Consider the following 18814-nt stretch of genomic DNA (forward strand, 5'->3'; position numbering starts at 1 on the left):
AACTACAATAATATTACTATTCCATAGTTTTGAAGACATAAATTTATAAGATGTAGAATTGTAAAATATCATTTATTTAACTTGTATAGTAAAACTAATTAAAGAAATCAGATAAATCAATACAAATTTATTTTTTTAAAAGAGGAAAAAAGTTTTGAATCAAACCGATTTCAATTTAAAACCAACTGTTCTAAATTTGCATATGGTTACAGAACATGCAATCTGTTGCTTTTCATCTTCTTCCTCTCTCTATGGATTCATTCGGTTCACTGTATACATAAGCTACAACATCAAATCATCCCTAATCCCACTAATCTTAGATCATTTGCCAAAATAGCAGACATCGACTTGAAACTTCATCACCTCTGGAACTATAGGCCGCTTGGGAAGCTCTCCAGATATCATTAACCTGATCCGTGATAGATATAAAAACTAAGTCATTGAACAACTTGATTACAGACCAATAAATCCACCTGATAGGCACTTCTACTAAACTTCAGGACCAGAAGCAAATAAGCTAATAAGCCCTTGAAACACTTGCGCTGAGAGTTGGTGTGCATGAAAGAGCTCGCCATCCAAATTCCAGACGCTCTCATTGCCAAAAGAAGTAAATGTAAAAGCTGGGGTCTACGAACAACAAACAAAATAATTAGGAGATTTCAGAATCATGAGATAGTTGTGATGTACCAAAAGAAAAGTACCTTGTGCTGTTCCACAAACTCAAAATTCAGGGGTTTTCCGCCTCTTTTTGCAAGCTGGGTAAGGTGCCTGCATGTTTTTAATCATGATTAATGGCATAAAAGCATTTTTTAAATTATCCAGTAAGGTACAAGCAACCTAGATTTTTTTACAAATTGGACATCAGATGATAGAAGGGGAAAGGGTGTTAAAACTTGAGAATATGAAAATAAGCAGTTTTTATCTCCCCCTGAAATGTCTTCACATACAGCAGAGAACAATCATGAGAGATTACTTAATAAGACACATTTATGAATGATCTAACTAGAAATAAGTTAAGGGATCAATAGGAGGACATGACAAAAACCAAAGCAAGTAGATCTTCTCTTGTGCTTGGTAAAGTGCATCAATGGCAGCAAAGCACTCCCATATTTTACTTGCGTCTTTTTTTTTTGGCCCCTAAATACCCTGAAGAAGTGTAGACTGAAGAACTGAAGAACCCAACTAAAATACAATGTACATTGCATATTGCAATGAGCTGCTTTACTGAACATTATTGAATTTCAAGTGAAAATTTACAATCGCCATCAGCTACATTACAGCACTGAAGAACCCAACTAAAATACAATGTACATTGCATATTGCAATGAGCTGCTTTACTGAACATTATTGAATTTCAAGTGAAAATTTACCTCTAGTTAAACCAAACAAACAGCCATGCCAGTCAAGCAAAAAAATATAGTGCCTTGAGAAGGTTTTCATTACCATAAATATAAAGCCCGAGGACAATCTCTAATCAACAGAAGATGCAGGAAACCATCTGAAAGGTGGGCGTCAGCCACCAAACCATCAGGTGCTCTTTCATTTCTGTTAGATATTACAGCAGCACCAATACTAAGAAAATGTCCTCTGCATCTCCGCCATCTAGTTTCTTCTGAGCGTGAATAGGGTGTTGCACGAGGACTTCTTGTAGACATGTAAGAAGGCCTTCTTTTACAGACCCCACAGTTCATGCGACAAACTGCTCTTTCTGATTTTTCAGGCCCCCACACAGCTCTCGTTCTGCTAAATAGATGACCTTTCCCAGCAAATGAATTTATTTTTTCTGATTCAGTTTCCATGTATGCTACTTCTGCCTCATATGACCTAAAGTTTTAAAGACAATTACAATGAGAAAAAGCACAAAGAAACAGTTTCAAATCCTTCTGAATTCCAATAATTATTGCAGTTTCTCTTTAAGAGCCAAAGAAACAGGACAATATTTATGCCAAACACAACATAAAAAAGAAGATCTAGTTCTTCAGAATTGGGAAACCTCAAGGAAACAAACGAAAACAGAAAAAGAAGCAGAATACCTGTGTCTCAAAAACACCTTTGTTCCAGCGTAATCATAACGTTTGGGGCCCATCCAACGGTATTTTTCACTCTCTGTAATAACATCTCCATAAAATCCATACCTAAAATAATGAATGATGAATACAAGATAAGCTCCTAAAAACATCTTAGAAGATGGCAGAAAAAAGCTTCTCTATCACTGTCCAGCCGCCACTGGTTTAGATATATACAGACAATTGCCAGAAAAAAAGCAGAATTTGTTTATTTCATTTATTAAATTGATAGTCTAGTGGCCTCTTGATTTAGAATTCGTAACATTACCTTTATGTTAAAATAAGGAAAAATTGAAAAAAAAAAAAAGACATTCACTTAATCAATAGAAATAGAGAAAAAAAAAATACAAAAATCATGAAATAGCACAATAGAGTAACAAGAAGTTGGATCTCTTGCTTTACAGTGAGTTTTAGAGCCACTTACAAATGCTACTGCATTAAACAATGAACACTTATGAGAGTATGCTATATACCAAGTCCCAGCTTCCTTATGAATTGAAAGATATTCTGTTGTGTATCGATCAAAATAGAGATGCAGAAAAAGGGAATCCAGACTCGAGACAGTTGAGAGTATGTTGCATAAGAGAAAGAAGAGGATTAAAAGAGAATAGAAAAGAACATTCTGGTAACATACAAAGGACATTAGCTGCAAACATCCTAGTTCTACCATAAGCGTGCTGTGCAGCCACATAAGGAAGCCCAATACAAAAGCAAAAAGGGAAATTGCAGAAGAAAACAAGAAAATGGGGCAACTTAATGCATGGGATACTAGAATCATGACAACAGTGAAAATGAGAAACTACCCAGCAAAGGAAGCTGCATAGCGTACACATGGTTCAATATTTGCTGTAGATGATGCTTTCCATCTCACAACTTGAGCTATATCAAGGTAAACCCTTTTACCCAAGACGATGTGCAATGCAGATGTTACAGGATCTCGTGTTCCAGTTGTACTGCAAAAGAAAATTTTAATAGAATAAAAATTGGGTTATGCATATATACATACATATATTCACACTTGTCAATAACATTTTACACAAGTATACAGAGAAGGAAATTGCAAAAACTCAGTCCTGACAACAACCCAGCAACCAAACTCTAGCAAATGAACTGAGAGAGACAAAAATTATTACGTGTTAAATAAGGATAAAATAATTAACAAGAAGAAAATACCACATCACTATGGCATCAGTTGAACCAGCGGGAATAATCCCAAATCGAAAACGTTCTTTGAGTCGAGAGAATTCTAAATCTTGATCTGTCAGTATCCAGAGCAGCAAAGGAACCATAATTAGACATTATGCATCATTGGGTGCCAATAGACATGTGAAATTAGCAGATGCATCCTCCTACTGGCTTCATCTGGTTCTTATTACAATTGCCATTGGATTGTGAGACAGAATTAAGCAAGATATCTTAGTAAACTGAAATCACCTAGATTCTAGAGTTTACGAACCTGTAGGATTAGCACCATCTTCTGTTCCTGTAAGTTCAGATACATGAACTAACATGTTAGCTAACCACTAGGTGCTACTATAATTGAAATCCAGATATTTACTTGTATGGATGTCAAGATACTAAGGAACATACTGAAATTTTCTAATCCAGATCTATTACATGTAGAACTTGAAATAAGAGGAGAATTGTCTTCATTCTTGTGAGCAGTTTCAGGAACTGTCTCATTTGACTTGGGAACTAAAGCATTGCCCTTGCCCTCAACAGAATGAATGAAATCTGAAGGAAATGGCGGGTGACGAGCTCTATACCTAGGAAGAAGAAACCCATTGAGGATTTCATTGAAGAAACCATCACCGCCCTAGAACCATATTGAATAGCAATAAGCAATAATTAGAAATTAGTAAAAAATGCTCTTGAAACTTAGCATAGTGCAGAAACAGATCAGAGATTGAAACCAAAAAACAATTGGCAGAACTGGTCCACATGAATTTCCCAGCAGCCAAGCATTCATCCCCAGTTACATCAGGATCTATATATGTGCAGTTGCAGAAATTCACAATTGGCAGCGTGTATGTTTCTTTATAAACTAACTGAGGCATCAACCATCGCATAAACACACTGCAATGATTAATGGACCTCAAAATCCCATGATCTAATATTTCCTACTGCTAACATAAAAAGACAAGCAAAAAGTGAGGTAAATGAAAGGATCCTGATGCTTACAACAGCTATGACACCATCATAAGAATTGAGTTCCTTGTTCGCAAGAGATGCCATCACATCAAATGCATGTCCCGCCCTCTCAGTTACAACCACCTGAAGAAAAAATTCAAAACAAATAGAAAGTGTTGCAATTTGTAAGTGTTGAATCCCACATCGGTTGTGGAAAGGGGTAATATGCCCCTTATATGAGCCATATGCGCTCCTCCCCCTTGAACTAACTTTTTGGGGTGAGTTAGGCCTGGTCCAAATTTAACATGGTATCAGAGCCTCCCATCCGATGTTGGACCTCCCATAAATATGTCACACACCAGTAAAATTCTGGGCATGAGAGGGTGTGTTGAATCACACATCGGTTGTGGAAAGGGGTAATGTGCCCCTTATATGGGCCATAGACACTCCTTCCCCTTGAGCTAGCTTTTGGGGGGTGAGTTAGGTCTGACCCAAATTTAACAGTAAGTAACTCTGTAATGGACAAAAATTCAAAAGAAAGGGCAACATTAACTTGTATGAAAGGTGTTAGTTACAAGAAATAAAACATATGATTATGTTTTCTAGGTGGCATAAGCATTTCATAAGTCATAAGCGTATCAGTTGCATGTAACACAACAATTCAATTACCATGGGCAATTAGAAGTTTGGTATTAGTGCAATTTCCATTGCCATACAATCAAAGAACAGTGCAGGAACAGCCAGTACAACAGATTATCATAAAAATATAGGTAGCTTACAGGATAATGCAACGATCATAACCTAGTAACATATGTTCAAAGATTCATTAAGCAAGATAATACCTTCACTTCTACATTAGCACGTGAGAAAATGGGAGCCACAGATTCCCAAGTCCTCCAGCCATTTGCTTTCCCACTCCTTGGATTAACGAAAACCTAGTCAATAAGAAATAAAGTCTGGAAGCATTTTTATAACTAGTTTATGCCTTCAACTGAATATCTATTGAAAAACATAAATGGCATAGCAACTGACTAATATTGCAGAACAAACCAGAAGATTCTTTGGTCTCTCCTTTTTTATCTTCAGTGAAGCATTAATTCGATTAACCCATAACTGACAAGTTTCCAAATCCTTGTGACCAAAAGTGTATGTGGTCGGGACCCACAGACAAGGCTGAGTATGAGACTTTTGAACACCATGCACTCTAAAGCGATGCATCTACAATAGTTTTATTTGTAAAGATGTAGATATCATAAACATACTTCCATATGATTAACAAACAGTGGATAACTAATAGCAGAAATAAAAACAAACCTCAGAGTCACGAAACTTGCAACTCAAAAAATATTTCCCAACATTAGCAGGATTTGATCCATGCATGAAACCATATTTAACAAACTCCACACCATACACATCAAAAAATTTGGTCTCCTTTGCAATTTTGGGTGAAAATTTAATTCCCAAACAAACTGATTCATCCTGTCACAAAAAATGTGAAAAGCATCAGAACATGAAAGTTTAAGTATCTAATTTACCATAATACTTAGCAACTAGAGAACATATCTATTAGTAATTAGCTAAGTTTTCTAATTGTCTTGAAGGGGGAGAGTGAGAGAGAGAGAGGATGGATGTCAATAAAGTGCATCAAAAAATCATTCTAAAACCTACATTCATGCTCGGTTTTATGACTGGCAAATTACAAATATTTCACGCCACAGAGCAAGCGCAAAAAGAAGGGGGGAAAGGCAGAAAGAAGGGAAGAAGATCAACCTCCAGATGATTGAACTTTTAAAATTCAGCTTCAAGTCATAGGCAAACCAGAAAAGGACCAGAAATAATCTTCAAGTCACCTCTAAAAGAAATTCTAAACAACTAGCGCATACGGCCTCCATTTAAATGTATACAAACCAAGTTATAAGAAATAAACAAACTCTAAAATAATATCTGCATTTAAAATCCAACTGCTTTTCCTAGGAGAGCCAATCTTCTTTCTCCCTCAAGGATGTCAGCGAACCAATGAACCTACAGAAATTCGGAGTAAGAAGAAAGAGCCTATGGTCCTACATCAAGAGGTTCAAAATTTACCCTTTGCCTGAAAAAGGAAGCCAGGAAATTCTATTTCTGCAAAGCAAGTGAAGTTACTCTCAGAATACGTAGACTATATTATCTAATCTCATTTTTCCATCTTTGATATCAATTCACAAAGTCAATGAACAGGGCAGCACTCAATTTATTCCTCATTATTATCAAACGTCAAAACAAAACCTAAGTACAAAGACCATTTACTCATTAAATATCAGATCACTGGTACATAATCAATGCATTTACACGAAAAACAAAAATAATACTGAGCTTAGGCATCTTCCAATTATCTCCCTCCCAACACCAAAAAAGAGGCCGTTGCAATCATTTGAAAAATAAACAAACTACATTACCGATCAATTCATAATTTCAGTTGAGAACAGAATATGACGAAATAAGCAAGCCCACAAACCTTTTTTCTCCAATTAGGTGCTTTTGTGCATATAAAATTACATTTAAGGGATCAAGGTACTTACAGTTTCGAAAGAATCAAGCAAATCCCAAGACAACCCTTCAGAATCGAGAGTCAGGACAACATCCCCAACATGATCTAAGAAAAGGGTTGACCTCAAAATCGATGGTGCTTCCACATCTTGTACCCCTACGTTATGCAGAGGAGAATTATCTCGTCCAATACTAATACTACCCACATTATCTCTCCATATTTCCATTAAACCAGATTAAAAATGAAACAACTTGAAGTCTATTATTTTAAAAATTAACAAACAAAATCTGAGATATCTTGCGATGAATTCAACCTGATTTGAAAATGGATAAGTGAAATTTCGCTATTCCTTTATCCAAATCAGGTTCTCAGACTTATTACACAGAGAAAAAAGATAATCTGAAATGGAGAGACAACATCAGGAAAAAGGTAGTAGATATTAATATTGGGCTACGAATTTGGCATTGGCTTCCGCATTTCACTATTTCCGCTCAAAAAGGAAGAAAAAAAAAATACCGGGTCCTAAGATTCGGATCCGATGATTTTGCCACCAACCCGATGGGCAGTAGATTTTTATTTATTTTATTTATTTTTAACCAAATAATCTAATAGCTCTCGCTCTCAGACAGCCGTTCTATGTTGAACTTAAAAAGATTGCATTTAATTGATAAATTCTTTGAGCCAACACGGGATGGCAATGGATAGAATGTTTTTAAATATTTGGTTTGATCAAATTTTATAAATATGAATTTAGGTAGTTATAATTAAATTTAAAATCAATTTATATTTATAAAATAAATTTATATTTAAAAAATAAAATTTTATTTTTATTTAAAAGTTATTTATTATTTAAATTATTTATATATATTTTATAATAATATTTATAAATTTTTTTATATTTTTTCACATAAATATTAAAATTTAAATATTTTTTAAAAATATTAAATTTTTAAATGAAAAAAATTATATAAATTATTAATTAAAATATATAAAATTAAACGAGTTTAAATTTTATTTAAATAATAATAATCGAGTTTAGATGTATTTGGATAATTTAAATTAATTTTTAATTATATTCAAGTGTTTCTAATATAAATCAGATTGAAATAATTTAATTTGTAGTTTATATAAATAATTAATTTAATATAAAAATATATATTTTTAATAATATTTGAGTTCAGATTTGAATTCTAATTTTTATTTATACGTATTCATTATCCGAATCTATTTATATATATAATTAATTTAATATAAAAATATATATTTTACAATAATATTTATAAAAAAAATTTATATATTTTTATTTAAATAATAAAATTTAAATATTTTTTAAAAATATTAAATTTTTAAATAAAAATTATTAATGAAAAATATTTTTTATATAAATTATTAATTAAAATATATATAATTAAATGAATTTAAATTTTATTTGAATAATAATAACCAAATTTAGAACGAATTTAAATAATTTAAATTAATTTTTAATCGAATTTATATTATTAATATAAATCGAATATAATTTAAGTTTTACAGTTTTATAAATAATTAATTTAATAATAAAATATATATTTTTTATAATAATATGATTGCGGATTTGGATTGGATTTAGATTTCCAATTATTTTTATTTGTAGGTACTATATACTATATAGATATTTAATTTAACATAAAAATATATATTTTACAATAATAATTATAATTTTTTATATATATTTTCATTTAAATATTAAAATTTAAATATTTTTTAAAAAATATTAAATTTTTAAATAAAAACAATTAATAAAAAATATTTTTTTATATAAATTATTAATTAAAATATTATAAACGAATTCAAATTTTATTCAATAATAATAATTGAATTTTAAATAAATTCGAATAATTTAAATTAATTTTTAATTAAATTTAAATATTACTGATATAAATCAAATTTAAATTCAAATAACCTAATTTTCACCTCTACCAGTTATATCCTATTATTTTCATCATTTATTTTTCTAATTTTCTTTCACATTTGTTTTGTTATATTCTAATTACATTTATACTATCAGTCTCACAATTAATATATTTAATTAAATTTTGTGATAACATTTCATGAAATAATATTTAATTTAGATTCTTTAATTTGATTTTAAATGTGAAATAATATTCGTGAATAGTTTTTTTGTATAATTTAAAGTTATTTATCAATGTGCAATAATAACTATTATACAGATTTGTAGATTAAGTAATTGTTTAGTTCTTTTTATTCTCTTTTTTATTTTTCATGTTTTCTTTGAATAATTGGTATGCATTTTTCAATGATTTGATTTTTTTTTCGCTAGCATTTATTAAAAAAAAAAAAAAAAATCTAATGATTCTTGATTGAAGGCATTCCCGTGGTTGTTAAAGTTTAATATTTTATGTCCATTTTGCATAGAATGTTTATTTTTATTTTGTTATTTTGGATAAGTTTAATCTTCAGGAAACTGATCATGTCCTTTGTATAAAACAAGAATAATTGTTCTATTTCATCAATCAGACAAGTCTTGGGAACATCATACATTTGCACAAAATTATAACAATACTTTCTGAAAGAAACCACCCTGACAAATGTTATGGACCAAATTTACGGCATTGAATAGGTTCCTAGTTCAGGTTCAGGGGAATACAGTGAAAACCTCCACATCATCCATTTCTGGGCTCCTCACTGAGTATTGAAATGTCCATCCATGACAAGCACCACCATGCTCACCATTCTTATTCACGGCAAACACAGCTCCCACAAAATTTGGAAATTTTCTTGCAATCCGATATATTGCATCCTTGGCAGCAGCTCTTGGTTCCATACCTAACCTCATACTCTCCACAACCTGATAGCTGGAGAAAACAGTGAACAACTTGGATTCAAGAAAAATAAACCAGAACGTAAAATTTGCAAAAGTGAAGCAAGTAGGATAAGGTTGTGTGCAGAAGAAAAGTCACATAAGTGAGTAGATCATCAAGCTTTGGAGCTGATCCAATGAGGAAAGAGAGCTCATGGCAATCCAAACTAGCTTCTTGTATCCCAAAAATGCACATTCCTTACTCTATGCCAAAACATGATAAAATGGATAAGTACTTTAGCCATTTAGGGTTCATATAAGTAGTGGCGGCCACCAGTTTGGGTCAGTCCAGTTCCTAGAAGCACAGACCGGGATTGGAGTGTAGGATCACCCGGTCCATGTTTGATTCTGGCTTGGTCCAATTTTGATCCAATCCAAATGTTTATTAAATTTTTCCATTCTTTTCTAAAAATAAAAAGGTTGATATGCACCCAGACCTGGAACCGGACTGGCAGATTCCAGGCCTGAACCAAACTATGGCTAGGCATAAGCAGGGGAGCAACAAAATGGGTGAAGTAGGAGCCTGTGAATACAGTTGCTTCAGGTTTTTTTATGGTATCTTTATTCTGCAAGTTCTTCAAGAAGACGGTAAAAGTAGTACAGCTAGTTGCATCTCCTTGGAATTAAACCCAAAAAAGGATAAGCAAAATGGAATCATCCAAAATATTAAGCTCAACTAGTACACGAGGAGTCAAAGCTCAGAACATCTCGAGTCAGCTAAGCGCACTTAGTTTCTTGAATCACCAAGATTATTAGCATTACTAGAATTTAACCCAACTCTGAAATTCTAAAAAAGACACTGTTACACCCAAATTCAACTAAGATAAAAATAAAAATAAAAATAAAAATAAAAACACATTCAGAATCAGAAATAAGGATATTTAGGACAATACCATGGAAGGAAGCGCATCATGATGTCACCATCACCAGTTGCACCACAAGCACCAACATCATTGTCCGCATATGCCGAAGATCCTGCAATTGGTCCATCACCCACTCTGCAGTCAAAGAAAAAATGCATTATGCTGCCCATAATCTAAATGCCTGTACTGCACAAAAGTTGTATCTGATTGGCTTCTGAACTTGCTGGAAAGAACAGGAAATATTTGGATTCTAAATGACCCTGAACTCAAAAGTTGAAGTAGAGACGCTCAAAAGTCGGAAAATCCACAAGAGAGGGAAAAGTGCAGTATCATCACTTTTTCCACAAAGAAATATACTCCCAAACTTCAACAATAAAAATTGAAACTGAAAGATGCTGCTGAATATAGCAAACAATTTTGGTAGTCAGTTCCATGGCCTCTTACTCCATCTGCAACTTTGTTAGATCTAACAAAAGGAATTTGAATGAACCTTGTTTTCACAACCCAAGTTTGACAAGGCAAACAATACAAATCACCAGAAATGAAGTTTAACCTATAGTCCACAGACCATGTATTCACCTTACCTGCCAGGGATCTTATATGTGGCTCCATTAGTTGATGTACCAACAGCTACATGCCCCATCTACACACAAAACTAAGTTTACTTGTAAGCATGAATGTGGTTAGCGTGCATCAGAAAAATTGAACTCGCTCTTCCATCGACTTACTTTATCTATAACAGTCATTGATATGGTATCATGGTTGTGAGGGCTAATATGAGATGACCTCAGTTCAGCAACTCCCATCAGGTTGGTTTTTGTACATTCCTCACTGACATCCACTTTGCCCTTTGGATGATAAGGGCCACAACTACCAGCAGGCACAACATTTTTCCAAAAGTTAGGTTGGCAGTGATTTTCTTTCCATTTAGTCCATTTCTCTATGGACTCTGATGAACTAAGGTTAGAGGGTCCAGGGAGACCCATTGAAATGGCAAAGACTGATGCTTTCTCCCCAACAAGCAAAGTGTGCTCCGTGTGTTGCATCACTAATCTTGCAGCTCTGATGCCATCTTTCACATACCTCATTGCAGCAACAGCTCCAACTTCCATTGTCACCTATGCATATCCTTAGCAAAATGGATGATCTTCATCATTTGTTTAATATAGTGAAGCAACAAGGGAAACATTAAGAAGGAACACTAAAGTAATGTTAATTAAAGGAATATGAGAAAGGTGATTACCCCATTCATGACTAGGGCATCAATTGTGGTTTCTCCATTTTCATCCGGACTTCCACCTGGCCCTACTGTTCCATACATATTAAAGCAAAGCCAGGATAGTGAGCATCTACAAGAACAATTCTACGGGCATATGACAATATTTTTCTGCTCACGCTCACACAACAAACATAAAATGCAACGTCAAAAAGATCATGAATTTGTCACACAATTGAACTTTTAGCAGGACTCTTTATAAACACGTACAACTACTGTATAGAAGAATGGCAAAAAGATTGAGATATTTCGTATTTTGCAACAATAAATCATTCAGGAAGTTTCTTCAATTACGCTTGTGAGAAATGGCATCTGCAAATGCCGATAACACTTGCCCATAAATCATAAACGTCAACTATTAAGTGGTATAAGACAACGCAAATGATTGGAGAAAACCGTTTTCAACGCTTGATGAAATCATTACCTGTACCATCACATCTAAGTTCCTCGCAAGTCGAACATCCCTCCACAACAGCGTCCACGGCAGAAAGCCCACCATCAACAGCCTTCCACGCAGCTTTAACAGCTTCTTTGAAGGGCCAAGTGCTCACAACTAGAGGGTACTTCACCGAATTCCCAACTGCATCATCCCCCAGTACCTGAGAAGCAGGAACTAGTGAGAGAAGATAGAATGGATACCCGCATCACAAATTTGATAACACAATCCAGAAATTTTGGAACTGAACAGGGATGCTAAGTTCGGTCTTTGTTCCCCTTTTCCCCTTCATTTTTTACCATTATTTGATCGGAAAGCAACCGATAAAACAGAATGCTGTTGGACAACTGAGATCAGTCTTACCATGAAGAAGAAGGTGGAAATAAAGAGAAGAAATGTGGGTATGCTTCCGAGAGCCATGGAGATGTAACTGATAGAGAGCTATTATGCTCCGTTGGACGGAATGTTGAATCGCGGAATATGCTTTGACTTGCAGGTGACGAAGCAAGGCTCTGGCTCATCTCACAGCAATCTGTGACCCGTTCGCGGTCTTAGCCCCAAGCCCAATTCAATTATCAGGACTTCAGCGTTTTGCCCGTATTTTGTCGCGTTGCGTGTTCAATTAATTAAAATTTTTTTAATTGATTTATTTATTTGCGTCAATGAAATTTATTTATTTATTTATTCTCGGTTATGAGTGTTTTTCTACCAATCCCTTGTTAAAAAAGAAAATACAGCTATTTTCCAATGAAAAAATTACTATCAGATTTTTAAATTTTTTAAAGAAGCCAATAATTTATTTTTATTTAAAATTATTTATTTAAAATGTTGTTATATTTTATAAAATCAAATTTTTTAATTTTTTATTAAAATAATTATTAACCGACATTCATATTTATATTACATGATCTTTGTAATTTTAACTATATATGTAATTGAACTCATCTAATTTTAAATATATATACTATTTAGTTTATATTAAAATTAAAAAAATTATTAATATTTTTATATAAAAAAGAAACCTAAACAGTTTGAGTTTACAAAGCATATAAATGTTTTAATTGAATAATTTGAAAATATAAAAATTTTAGTTAATTCCCTAGAAAGCCTAGGAGTCCTCCCTTTTTCCTATGTGATTGTGTAAAAGATAAAAGATTCATCTGTTTTATTAGGGAGTTTCAGCTCTGAATCAGAGAGTTGGATGGGAGATGTAACAAAATGCAATAGCAACAATGGAAAATTAATCTCAGCTGTAGCAACTTTTAGTCGAAAATCAATTTTTCTTTCCGGAAAATATTCCTTAAACCAAACCAGAGTTTCTGAAGAAAGCAACTGTTCAGCTTTACATGTCTTATTGGTCTTCCTTTCCCAAACAAATTTGTTAGGGCAAAATAATGCTCTTTCAAATACCAATAGTTCTGAACATAAAACTTCCTAACCACAACATTTACAGAACCACATCTGATAGTCTCAGGTTTGGCTTAAGCTGTACTGCATGCTATTGAGCAATGGTTGACTACATCAAGCATTCCACTGTCCAAATGGATGGATAATGTCACATGAGGAATCCTGGAAACAGGTGCTCTCAGATTTTTACACTCACCTCCAAACTGTCTCATTTGCATCTGTGAAAATTGTATTGTGCTGTTCTATGAGGCACTGAACAACCTCAATAGCGCCAAAATCCACAGGCGTACCGTCATCCAGGGGAATGGGAGACGAAACATCTGTGCCTTCACCTTCACCTTCACCTTCACCGTCTTCTGCAGCCATAAGAGAATAATTAAATCCCCATTAATAGAGCCAGATAGTGTTCTTTTTGCTTTTATGTCAACAGAATAATCCATCCCTCTTAGTATTTTTACTTGGTGTAAAGAAAATGAAAGTAAGCACATTACAAGTGTTATCCACAGAAATAAAAGCTTAGCTATCTGATGAACTCACTCTCATTCATCAAGTACAAAATAATGTCAACTTATGGAATGTGATTTTCTTTTTCCTGTGCTATATACAGAAATTGTTTCAAGTGGCTCACCTGAAAGCATGTCCCATGCACTGAAGGTAGGTGATGGATCCTTGCTCTTCTTGGAAGGACTTCTTGATGTGGGACTCCAATATTGCTTGTAACTATCAGGATTCTGCTCTTTCTGCCACATAATGATCGGGGCTATTTCCATGGCAAGGCTTCGTGAATCCATCTTCAGAAGACAAAAAACCACATAGCATGTGTATCAGATAACCATCCAAAATAGCCATGATGAAATACATTTACGGATTTCATAATCCATATACATGCTCAAAAGTTATTCAAAGAGGTAAAGGCAAAAGGGGCTAGATGATCATTTTGAAGGATACTTACAAGTCAAATCAAAGTACAAAGCATGTTATATTTAAAACACTTGTCACTCAGTGAAACGCACAAACAATATAAACATCTTAAAAGTCATCTCACCAGCTCATTAGATTGGCCTATCAGTTATCCAAAGTTCACAAACAAATCATTGTTTTGAGATTCATATAACATGGTTGACGGACACTTGATGACAGTTTGTGAAGGTAAAGAATCACAACTTCTTATCTATACAATCTGAATGCAGAAGCAAGTCAACCAGCAGATAAATGAAAACATATGGGCATGATGATGAATAGAGATACCCATTCTCGGTCAGCCCCACATAAAAACAAGAAAATATGCTGCAAACTATCAACAGTGCCACATAGAAGAACAACCTACCACAAAATACAGAATAATGCAAACATGCAGTCTCAAATAGTGCATACATTACTAACATGCAAATAGCAGCCATTTGCAATCTTTTCTAAGAAACATTTGGGTTTGAAATCATTAAAAGAAAACATATCAACATGAATCCTTTCTTCTGCAATCACCAGTGCCCTTGGTGGAAGCAGGAGTAGGGACACAACTCAGATGTGTCTACAGTTCCACACATGCATAAACACAAAAACATAGGAAGAAAGAGACCCAGCTATTTTGTTGGGGAAGCACTGTTCCTTGCCTTGTTAAGAGATGACTTCTGGCTGACACACAGCAGCAGTGCAGTGATTAATTCCAAGGTCATATAGTTTACAGTAGGAAGCTTCTTCAGGATGTTTTTCAGTGCTTGTATGCTAGAACGAGCACTTTTAATCCCATTGTAGAGCTCAAATGTTGTCAGGGGCTCTGGGAGGCTTGCAAGGTAACATTTTATCAGAGCTGCCACATCAATTGGATTCACACCTTCTGGCAATGAAGCATTGGAATCTACAAAATATTGAGGACAATGTTAAAATATAGTATCGTACCGAATCAAAGTATCATCACTTCTGAACACAAAGCATAAAAGTACCTTGGTTGTATAAAGAAACCAATTGCTGAATAACTGTTATATCTCCTTCATCCTTAAATAAGTACATTGCGTTTAATCCTAGCAAGGAAAGCAATAATGATCGATCTCAGTTTACATGAGCAGCATAATAATGGATAAGTACCACATCTGATTTTCATATCAATAACCTGATAATACGAGGTAATCTGCACATTTGACCAAAATATGGGGAACAAGCCTGCTGGATTGTTGTCGTTGTACAGTGACCTCAACTGGGACTCCAAATACTGAAGATAAATAGTAATAAGCAGCTATCAATATATCTACTACTACTACTAGCATGCATAAATATTAGATTCAGTAGGACAGACAGTTGTCTTGACTGGAGCATAAAGGAAGCAGGAACCCAACCTTTAAAAATGAGTAACAAGATTTTCCCAAATATAAAGAATAGAATTTTATCCTCTAACACAATTTTTGAACTATAAACAAATAGTAAGTTCCTCATAGTCATAACTGCACAACCCCAACAAATGAAATTTTCCTTGCTCTGGACAAAGTTGCAACGAAAGAATTGGCTACCAATAGATCCAACTTGGAAGTTGGAGAAGCAGGAAAAGGGAAGCCAGAAGAAAAAAAAAACTCCCATTAAATACCCAAGGCGTTTAATGTTTAGTAATCTTACCATCAGTGCTTGCAACTCCCTGGAAATGGACAAGAAAGGAGAATATCAAAACATATAAGTGAATGCGAAAATGAAAAAGGTGAAAAAAACATTTCATAACAGAAAGCAGCCTCAGAAAGTCAAAATATTGTACCTTTTGCCATCTTTCAATATCAGTCCAAATTGTCTTGCTCTTCTGAGCAGTCTTTTTTGCTACCTGCAATAAATTTACAATTTCAGACCTCTTGATCACTAGTGCTTTGCTGTATAAACCCATCTTAAGTGTTATTCTGCTGTGAAGAAAGATAAGCATCTCTGTTGATTGACTTTCCTATCATACTTTAAGTTTTCTATATTGTGTAGCATATCATGAATTATAAGTTCATAATGTTAGAGAGTATAATAAACTGTACAAGTGTACAATAACATCTAATACAGGGGATTTTGAGGATAAGATATCACATATTCACTCCCTCCAATCTTACACAGAATCATGACTGTGGTCTTATATATGAGAAGTGTAAGAAAACCTCCACAATAGTTCTTGCTCTTTGAGAACATTAAGATTCTAAAAGGCAACTTTTGCTAAATTAAACAAGAAGTAACCTATTAAAAATAACACAAAGATTCATATTTCTCTTTCTCAGAGTTCTGTTATTACAATTTGCTGTATTCTTTTTCATATTATCCACATTATCTTGTGGATGTGAGATGATGAGCTCGACCATGAACAAAAAAATCAGATAACCTTACAGAATATTTGCATTCATCTAAAAACATATACCAAATGAATTTTAAATTTTCTAGCAGAATTACCTCTTCAACTTTTGTCTTGCCAACAGCAACTTTCTCCTTTGTGTCTGATAGGCCCTTCCTCAAGAACATGCCGGTTGTAGCAGCTGCAGTTATCAAATTTTCCTGCAACGCATGCCTGGTCGCTGGCTCCCGAAGAAACGCCCATCTATTTTTAACTGCTGACCCAAACCGTCCTGCTACATCAGCAACATTACCTTTTGCATCCTTTGCAACATCTCCCACAAATGTTCCAGCTGATTGCCCAGCTTCTTTGAGCTTTGCCCCTGCATTGAAAGTACAGAACCACAATTAAAGCACAAAAAGCGAGGGAGAGAGAGAGCAGAGTATAAAATCCACATGTCAAAGGATACCTGAGGAAGAAAAGAAAACATTAGCCTTCTCCTGCCACCGTGGGGAGCCAGCGGTAGGCATTTGATCCAACTATAACAGCAAACGTTGAATTCAAAATTTATATAAAATTTCTGTTTCCAAGAAAAGATGAAGAACAGACGGTCAATACCATTAGCTAAATTCTCGACAAATTAAAAAGTATATACGAACAAAAAAAACAGTTAGGTTATGCTCACTATCATTTTTCTTTAGTCTTTTAAGCAGCCAAACAAATTCGATGCATCCAAAAGTCATTATTGTCGCGACAGTAAAATCCGAAAAGACAAACTTCTAACCAACCATAACGAGGGAAAAAAATATCTATATAGTAGAGATGCCTCGTAACCATTCAAAATTTGCAGAAGAACCCTTGATCATATCTCTTACATGGGTACTTGCTACGCTGTGATAACCATAATTTTCTAAAGCTAAAAATCAATCAACCAATGAATCAATCGCGGAACTCGTTCAGTTTCAAACTTCACTTGCTTTGACAGTTGAATAAAATCAAAATCAGATTACGTAACTCTGAGACTGAGCTCAAAATTACAAATTTTAATTCCCAATAACCGGGCAGTAATCGAAACAAAACAAACAAAAATCAGAGACCAATTAAAGGATAACGATTCAGAAACCTAATCTTACAAACATTTAAACCTCCAAACCATATTAAGCTATAAAGCGAAAAAGGAAAAGGAATGATTGACTAACCCAATTAAAAAACATATATTTAAACAAAAAGAAAAGGCCACACAAAACCTGAGAAATTCTCAGCAAAACGTATAGTTACCTATTGCGAACGATCAAGGGAGGTGAAGGAAAACGAAAAGCAGATTCCAAGGTAAAGGAGAAAGGGAGAGAGAGTTTTGATGATGGAGTCCTATCGCGAGAGATGAGAGAGTTCAAAAGTTGAAAAACATGAAAGTCGTTTGTTCTTTGGCAGAGATGAGAGAGATAGAGAGCAATGTTTTTAGGTATTTCAATATTGTACTACCACTCACATTTTATATGTAAAAATTTACTGGTCAGCGAGTTCAGTTGAGGTCACTCCCAAATTAGGCATTGCCACGACTACAATCTCTGGGAACACGCGTACTATCAGCTATGTTGTGTTTTGTTTCTTGACCCTTCTAACGGATATAACGGCTCTCCCGTTTGTTTTTCTTTATCAAAATTGAACAAAAAAAAAAGTTACTGAGCTAATTTAACCAAACAAACAGAATTTTTATTATAGATATTATTTTAATATAAATTAAATTATAAAATTTAAAATAAAAATAAATAAAATAATAAAATATTTTTTTTTATTTTATGTCAAAGAACTTTTAATTTATAATTTTATTTATATCAAACACATTTATATTATATTTTTAACGAATAAATTTCTGTATTTTTTGAAAAATATAATTTTTAAGAAAGATATTTATAAAAGTAATTTTAATATTATTAATTAAATTTATTACAACATGATATATTTTGTG

At 33.7% G+C, this 18814-nt stretch overlaps 3 protein-coding genes across 9 annotated transcripts; all 3 read right to left on the minus strand.

Annotated features, from left to right (window-relative positions):
• Positions 1–112: 112 nt before the first annotated feature.
• Positions 113–7189, minus strand: LOC110616788 (ceramide kinase). 2 transcript variants are annotated; one of them, XM_021759282.2, is made up of 13 exons: positions 6755–7189; positions 5511–5675; positions 5247–5414; positions 5039–5131; positions 4248–4340; positions 3657–3882; positions 3523–3549; positions 3240–3324; positions 2870–3019; positions 2034–2135; positions 1444–1824; positions 702–768; positions 113–627 (listed from the first exon to the last, which is right to left on the minus strand). In XM_021759282.2, the coding sequence occupies exons 1-13, from the start codon at positions 6947–6949 to the stop codon at positions 490–492; spliced, it is 1890 nt and encodes a 629-aa protein (XP_021614974.1). In that variant the 5' UTR covers positions 6950–7189; the 3' UTR covers positions 113–489. The 2 variants fall into 2 exon arrangements, with proteins under 2 accessions (XP_021614974.1, XP_021614972.1); XM_021759280.2 differs by having other exon boundaries at positions 5229–5414.
• A 1869-nt stretch (positions 7190–9058) lies between these two features.
• LOC110616566 (probable isoaspartyl peptidase/L-asparaginase 3) lies at positions 9059–12716 on the minus strand. 3 transcript variants are annotated; one of them, XM_021758980.2, is made up of 7 exons: positions 12522–12716; positions 12147–12321; positions 11690–11754; positions 11175–11564; positions 11031–11089; positions 10477–10581; positions 9059–9578 (listed from the first exon to the last, which is right to left on the minus strand). In XM_021758980.2, exons 1-7 carry the CDS (start codon positions 12576–12578, stop codon positions 9359–9361), a joined length of 1071 nt encoding a protein of 356 aa, XP_021614672.1. In that variant the 5' UTR covers positions 12579–12716; the 3' UTR covers positions 9059–9358. The 3 variants fall into 3 exon arrangements, with proteins under 3 accessions (XP_021614672.1, XP_021614673.1, XP_021614674.1); XM_021758981.2 differs by having other exon boundaries at positions 11175–11575; positions 12522–12699; XM_021758982.2 differs by lacking the exons at positions 12147–12321; positions 12522–12716 and having other exon boundaries at positions 11175–11593.
• A 702-nt stretch (positions 12717–13418) lies between these two features.
• LOC110617695 (uncharacterized Rho GTPase-activating protein At5g61530) lies at positions 13419–18323 on the minus strand. Of its 4 annotated transcripts, XM_021760653.2 has the most exons (10): positions 18124–18321; positions 17315–17425; positions 16965–17227; positions 16303–16365; positions 16170–16188; positions 15673–15771; positions 15506–15583; positions 15176–15420; positions 14194–14356; positions 13419–13921 (listed from the first exon to the last, which is right to left on the minus strand). In XM_021760653.2, exons 2-10 carry the CDS (start codon positions 17373–17375, stop codon positions 13758–13760), a joined length of 1155 nt encoding a protein of 384 aa, XP_021616345.1. In that variant the 5' UTR covers positions 17376–17425; positions 18124–18321; the 3' UTR covers positions 13419–13757. The 4 variants fall into 4 exon arrangements, with proteins under 4 accessions (XP_021616345.1, XP_043813642.1, XP_043813641.1 ...); XM_043957707.1 differs by having other exon boundaries at positions 16170–16365; positions 17315–17384; positions 18124–18322; XM_043957706.1 differs by having other exon boundaries at positions 16170–16365; positions 18124–18322.
• Positions 18324–18814: the final 491 nt, after the last annotated feature.

This window comes from Manihot esculenta, chromosome 6 (genome assembly GCF_001659605.2).
Source record: "Manihot esculenta cultivar AM560-2 chromosome 6, M.esculenta_v8, whole genome shotgun sequence".
Classification (NCBI taxonomy): domain Eukaryota; kingdom Viridiplantae; phylum Streptophyta; class Magnoliopsida; order Malpighiales; family Euphorbiaceae; genus Manihot; species Manihot esculenta.

Bases quoted from the DNA above. Each gene is read 5' to 3' on its own strand.
- LOC110616788 (XM_021759280.2), bottom strand. From the start codon at position 6,949: ATGGAAATATGGAGAGATAATGTGGGTAGTATTAGTATTGGACGAGAT. The intron at 5,132-5,228 runs GTCAGTTGCTAT...CTTATTGACTAG, and splicing joins TGGTTTGTTCTGCAATATTA to GTTTTCGTTAATCCAAGGAG. The intron at 3,550-3,656 runs GTATGTTCCTTA...CTGAACTTACAG, and splicing joins ATCTGGATTAGAAAATTTCA to GAACAGAAGATGGTGCTAAT.
- LOC110617695 (XM_043957707.1), bottom strand. From the start codon at position 17,375: ATGCCTACCGCTGGCTCCCCACGGTGGCAGGAGAAGGCTAATGTTTTC. The intron at 17,228-17,314 runs GTATCCTTTGAC...CTTTCAATGCAG, and splicing joins TGTTTTCTTTTCTTCCTCAG to GGGCAAAGCTCAAAGAAGCT. The intron at 16,366-16,964 runs GTAATTCTGCTA...AATTTATTGCAG, and splicing joins GCAAGACAAAAGTTGAAGAG to GTAGCAAAAAAGACTGCTCA.
- LOC110616566 (XM_021758980.2), bottom strand. From the start codon at position 12,578: ATGGCTCTCGGAAGCATACCCACATTTCTTCTCTTTATTTCCACCTTC. The intron at 12,322-12,521 runs GTAAGACTGATC...CCTGCTTCTCAG, and splicing joins TTTCCACCTTCTTCTTCATG to GTACTGGGGGATGATGCAGT. The intron at 11,755-12,146 runs GTAATGATTTCA...TGTATGGAACAG, and splicing joins ACTTAGATGTGATGGTACAG to TAGGGCCAGGTGGAAGTCCG.